Here is a 5,032-nt window from a genome sequence, read left to right as displayed (position 1 = left end):
CAATGACCAAGTTGAGAACACTCAGATTGGCATCCACAATGCAACCCCGAACAGATTTGCGCTTTCTTTCTCCAGTCCTCCTTGGTCTATAACAGGAATGCCCCTTACTCAGGAGCAGGCGGACACGGCCATGGGTCAAGACACCCTGCTTCATGGGGAAACCTTGTTTGTCGTTTCCACCACTGATTCGAACCACATAACCCTGCAGAATATAACATCATAAAATAAAGAATTGTGGCCTCTATGAAATACACCCTTAATCTGAGGAAATAGATTAAGGCCAACACGAAAACACTTAAAACTTTTCTCCACTCGCTCAGTTTTGTCTACATTTCCAATTTGCCACGTTCAATTAGCAATTTCCTTTCAATCAAGCCATATTTCTAACCTGCTATATATACTGGAGGCAACAGATCCAGAGAGCGAAAGACTATGTTAAGAAACCAAGGTATCCATGATTTCACTTATATGTGGAAGCTAAAAAACTGAATGAACAAGGGAAGCGGGCAGAGGTGGTCTAGGAGATATGGAGGAGCAACTGATGGCTGTTGGTTGAGAGGGGGTAGGGATGGGGGAGACGGGGAGGCGGTTGGACAGCATAAATACGTAGCTGCAGTGTTGCCACAGGGACGTGAGACAGTTCGAGGAATGTAATTGATGGTGTTGTGAATATTTTGTGGGGTGTCAGATGGTCATATGTCTTGCTAGGGAGACCACATCATGGATGGGGTAGAGGCTTGATCACTGCACTGTACACCTGAAGCTGATGTTGTATAATATTGTATGTCAACTATAAGTCATGGGACGTGGAGTATAGTGTGGGGGTGGAGTCAAGGGAATTGTTAATAGATATGTATGATATTGGGGGGAAGTGGGCGGCGGATTGGGGGAGGGGAGACGTCACTTCGAGGAGTAAAAAGTATAACTATTGCACTGCGTTGTACAGCTGAAACTAATTCTAAAAAATGTGTATTTCATAATAGAAAATAATTAAAAAAAAAAAAAGAAACCAAGGTATCAACAAACAACAAATCAGAAACACTCCTTCTTGGCACTTTTAAAGATACCCACTGGCGCTTAGATTGCAGCGCAATTACGTATATTTTATTTTCCCTTTGATCTACATAACGCTGCCAAGCGATCGGTCTATCTTGTATGATGTGTTGAAAGAAACTAACCCAAGATCAGCATACAGGGCCCTGAGTTTGAACCCCATCGTACACACCAATCACCAACAGCGTTTACCACTTCTCTTAAAGAGCTGCAACAATTCAATATGGTCGTCAACTCTTACCTTCCATTCTTCACCCAGAGCATCAGCAGCAACTTCTGTGGCCATACGCTTCTCATAAAACGTACGAAGTTTGCGTTCATCGTCCACTTCAATGAGTTTCTGGCAGCCAGTGGCTGGGAAAGAGATGTTCAGCTAAGGATTAAATGGGGGGAAAAGGGGGGGAAGAAAAAAAAAAGCCTTTATGAAAACCGCAGAACCACCTCAAAGATACTCCACTGCAAAAAGCCTCTCATTTCATTCCTACACCATCAGCAGAAAACTTGAGATATCAGTTTTATTCACTAAAGCACGTGTGCGTATTAACGTGCAACAAATACCCACTTAAAATAAGAAATATTTTTTCAAGCCCTGTGGAATGACTCCGGGAGCGAACGGTGCTGCACAGCGGTTCACACTCTCGGAATAAGAAGCCCGACCCAGGGACCGCCAACTGGGCAGCGGAGCCGCGTCTGTCCCGGCTGGGCCCGAGGACGCCACCATGGCGCTCGCGCCCGGCGCAGCTCCCGCGGCAATCGCTCGCCATCCGCTCTCTCAGGGAGCTCCGGCGCCAGAAGGGTGAGCTTCCTCCCATCTCAGACCCTTCTCTATCTAGAGCCAGCGCTTTGGAGAACTACGACGACGGCAACACCGAGTTCTGGGGCTCGAGTCACGTTTCCCAAGCACAGTCCAACAACCGCCACAACTTCCTACCTTCATCTTGAAGCTGCCGACGGCCTCCGAGGCGCCACGAAAAAGAGGCCCGACTTCCGCTTAGCCCAGATCACATAGGCACTTCCAGTTCTCGCGAGAGAGACAAAAGCCTGGGATAGCGGAAGTGACCATGGGTAGGCGGCACTTCCGGCGGTGGGGCAAAGCCGCAGGCGTGAGAGGTCGCAGGCACTAGGCGAGCTATAGTCGCCCCTGTGGCGGAGATTTAGCGTGGCGGCCAGTTTTAGTTCTGAAGGTTAGACTCTCTCCTTCCTGATGTTTCCCGCGTTTCCCTGGGCTAGGTCATCTCGGTCTCGGACACTTCATTTGATGCTACCAAAGAAGGGTGGCGGGACCGGAGTTCGGCTCTCTTGGGCGCTCCTGTACTTCAGACTCGGTGGGAAGATTTCCAGTTCTGAGCGTGTCTTGCCAGCCCCGGTTCTGGCTGTTCACAGCAAGACACCCTGAAACCTGATTTGTTTTTCTCTTCAATACTCAATCATCCCCTTGTCCTCCAACCTGCACTGTAATCATTGTTCTATCACAGAATGACATCCTCAGCCACCCTGTCACGCTAGCCAATAACACAATTACCCCAAGTCCAGGCCACCGTCAGTGCCTTCTAAATGGTCTGCTTTCTGGCTTGCCTCTGCGACCGTTTTAAAACACAAAATTATATCACTCTCTTGCTGGAAATGCACCATTTATTTTTCACTGCAGTTAAATATTAATACTTTTCAAACTACTTATCCTAGCCTTACAAGTTTTCCAATCTCAAATTTACCTATTGCCATTGGTTAATACCATGCAGGTCTTTCAGATTAGATGTCCCTCCTAAAAGAAGCTTTTCGTGACTACACTGCCTCAAATAGTATCGTCATTCTCTAGTATAGCACTTTTCTTTTATAATACTTAATCATGATACAAAAATGGGTTGTTTATGGTCTGCTCCCTCTACTAGATGAAAAATTAAGCCAGGGCTCATGTTTTAACTTTACTATGGTACGTTCAGGATGCAGCAAAGTGCATGGCACATAATAAGTAAGCCCTCAGTAAATATTTTGAAATGATCGTAACCCCTGCTCTGGTATGTGTTAGCCTATTAGAGTGTGGTAGTACGGGAACAGCCAGCAGAGGGAGAATAAGTTTATGTATTATAGTAAATCGTGAATCAGCAACGATGCAACTCTTTTTTTTTTCCCCCCTAAAGATTTTATTGGGGAATTGAGGGAGGACAACAGCATTGGGGAATCGGGGAAGAGGAACAGAGAAGTTGCTGTCCTTTTGTTCTTCAGTCTAGTTGTGGAGGATGTCGCTTCATTGGCCCATGTTGGTATTATCATTGCGCTCTTCCCGGGTGAGGCAGTCGCTGACCAGCCATTGGACGGCTGCTCACGGTTACTCATGTCAGCCCAGCTCCAGGTTGAGCTGTTGTTCACAATCTTAGCTATAGAGGGTGCGGCATCACTGGCCCATGTGGGATCTGAACTGGCAGTCCTGCTGCTCAGAGCTCGCGCTCCCAAGCTAACTCTTAACCACCACACCACTCGGCCGGCCCGATGCAACTCTTAATAGTACAGAAAAATGACGGAAAGATAGAGTGCATTTGATAGTCCCCCAGATCATTCCTGGGACAACGAGAATGAGAACCCAGCTGATGTAACTCTGAAGCCCACACTCTCAATCAGTGCTCTGAAGGAAGGAAAATTTATTACCTACCACATATTTTTTTTGTCAAGAAAAAAATTGCATTTCAAAAATAATTTTTACTTTATTACATCCCATTTTCCACTTTAGTATCACAAAGTTTTGGGTTTAGGCCTGCTTCACATTCAAAGTTGATAAATTCTGCTAAATACTGTTTGATCATCTGATGTTAAAATATAGAATGTGGTGAAATGATGGATTTAAAGCCTGTGTATATAATTTTTTTGTTGAGGTGAAATGACATAACAAAGTTAATCATTTTAAGTGGACAATTGAGTGGTATTTAGTACATTGACAATATTGTGCAACGACCACCTCTATCTAGTTGTTCCAAAACATTTTCATCATCCCCAAAGGAAACCCTGTACCCATTAAGCAGTTGTACCCCAGTCTCCTCATCCATCAGCCACTGGCAAGCACAATCTGTGTTCTGTCTCTATGGATTTACTTCTGTATATTTCGTATTATTCAATATGTGATCTTTATGTCTGGCTTCTAATGTTTTTGAAGTTCATCCATGTTGTATCAGTTCATTCTTTTTTGTGATTGAATAATATTCCACTATGTGTAGACCAGAATGTTTTTATCCATTCATCCACTGATGGACTTTTAGGCTGTTCCCAACTTCTGACTATTGTGAATAGTGCTGGTATGTTTGAATACCACTGTTTTCAATTCTTTTGGGTATATACCTAGGGGTGGACTTGCTGAGTCATATGGTAATTATGTGTTTACCTCATGGAGGAATTGCCAAACTATTCTTACAGCAGCTGACCCATATTGCATTCCCACCAGCAATATATGAGGGCTCCAATTTCTCCATATCCTGGCCAACCACTTATTTTGTTATTTTCTTTCTTTTTAAATTATAGCCAACCTGGTGAGTGTGAAGTGGTACCTCTTTGTGGTTTTGATTTGCATTTTCCTAATGCAAAAGATGTTGAACATCTTTTTATGTACTTGTTGGCCATTTATATATCTTGTTTTGGAGAAATGCCTACTCTAGTCCTTTACCTTTTTTTCTTTCTTTCTTTTTTTTTTTTTTAGTTCTATTTCTTTTCATTGAAGTGGTGGTAGTGAGTTGACATGAGGCAAAGAATAAAGTCCAAAACTATTGCTCAGTTTTCTTTTTGTAAATGCATTTTTTATTATGGCAAAAAACACATAACAATTACCATCTTAACCAATTTAAATATACAGCTCAGTAGTGTTTTGTTTTGTTTTTTAAAGATTTTATTGGGGAATTGGGAACAGCGTTGGGGAATTGGGGGAAGGGGAACAGACAAGTTGCTGTCCTTTTGTTCTTCAGTCTAGTTGTGGAGGACGTTGCTTCACTGGCCCATG

General features: G+C 43.7%; 1 protein-coding gene across 1 annotated transcript in view; it reads right to left on the bottom strand.

Moving 5' to 3' along the window:
• RPS6 (ribosomal protein S6) overlaps nucleotides 1–2,092 on the bottom strand; it is an 11,519-nt gene extending 9,427 nt beyond the window's left edge. Inside the window, exons 1-3 of the mRNA XM_019659065.1 lie at nucleotides 1,985–2,092; nucleotides 1,295–1,426; nucleotides 2–202 (exon numbers count right to left, since the gene is read on the bottom strand). Coding sequence (XP_019514610.1) covers nucleotides 2–202; nucleotides 1,295–1,426; nucleotides 1,985–1,990 — 339 coding nt within the window. The 5' untranslated portion in view covers nucleotides 1,991–2,092. The remainder of the gene's footprint in view (nucleotide 1; nucleotides 203–1,294; nucleotides 1,427–1,984) is intronic.
• Nucleotides 2,093–5,032: the final 2,940 nt, after the last annotated feature.

Source organism: Hipposideros armiger, unplaced genomic scaffold, assembly GCF_001890085.2.
Source record: "Hipposideros armiger isolate ML-2016 unplaced genomic scaffold, ASM189008v1 scaffold_294, whole genome shotgun sequence".
Taxonomy (NCBI): Eukaryota; Metazoa; Chordata; class Mammalia; order Chiroptera; family Hipposideridae; genus Hipposideros; species Hipposideros armiger.
This window is presented reverse-complemented; position numbering and strand designations above follow the sequence as displayed.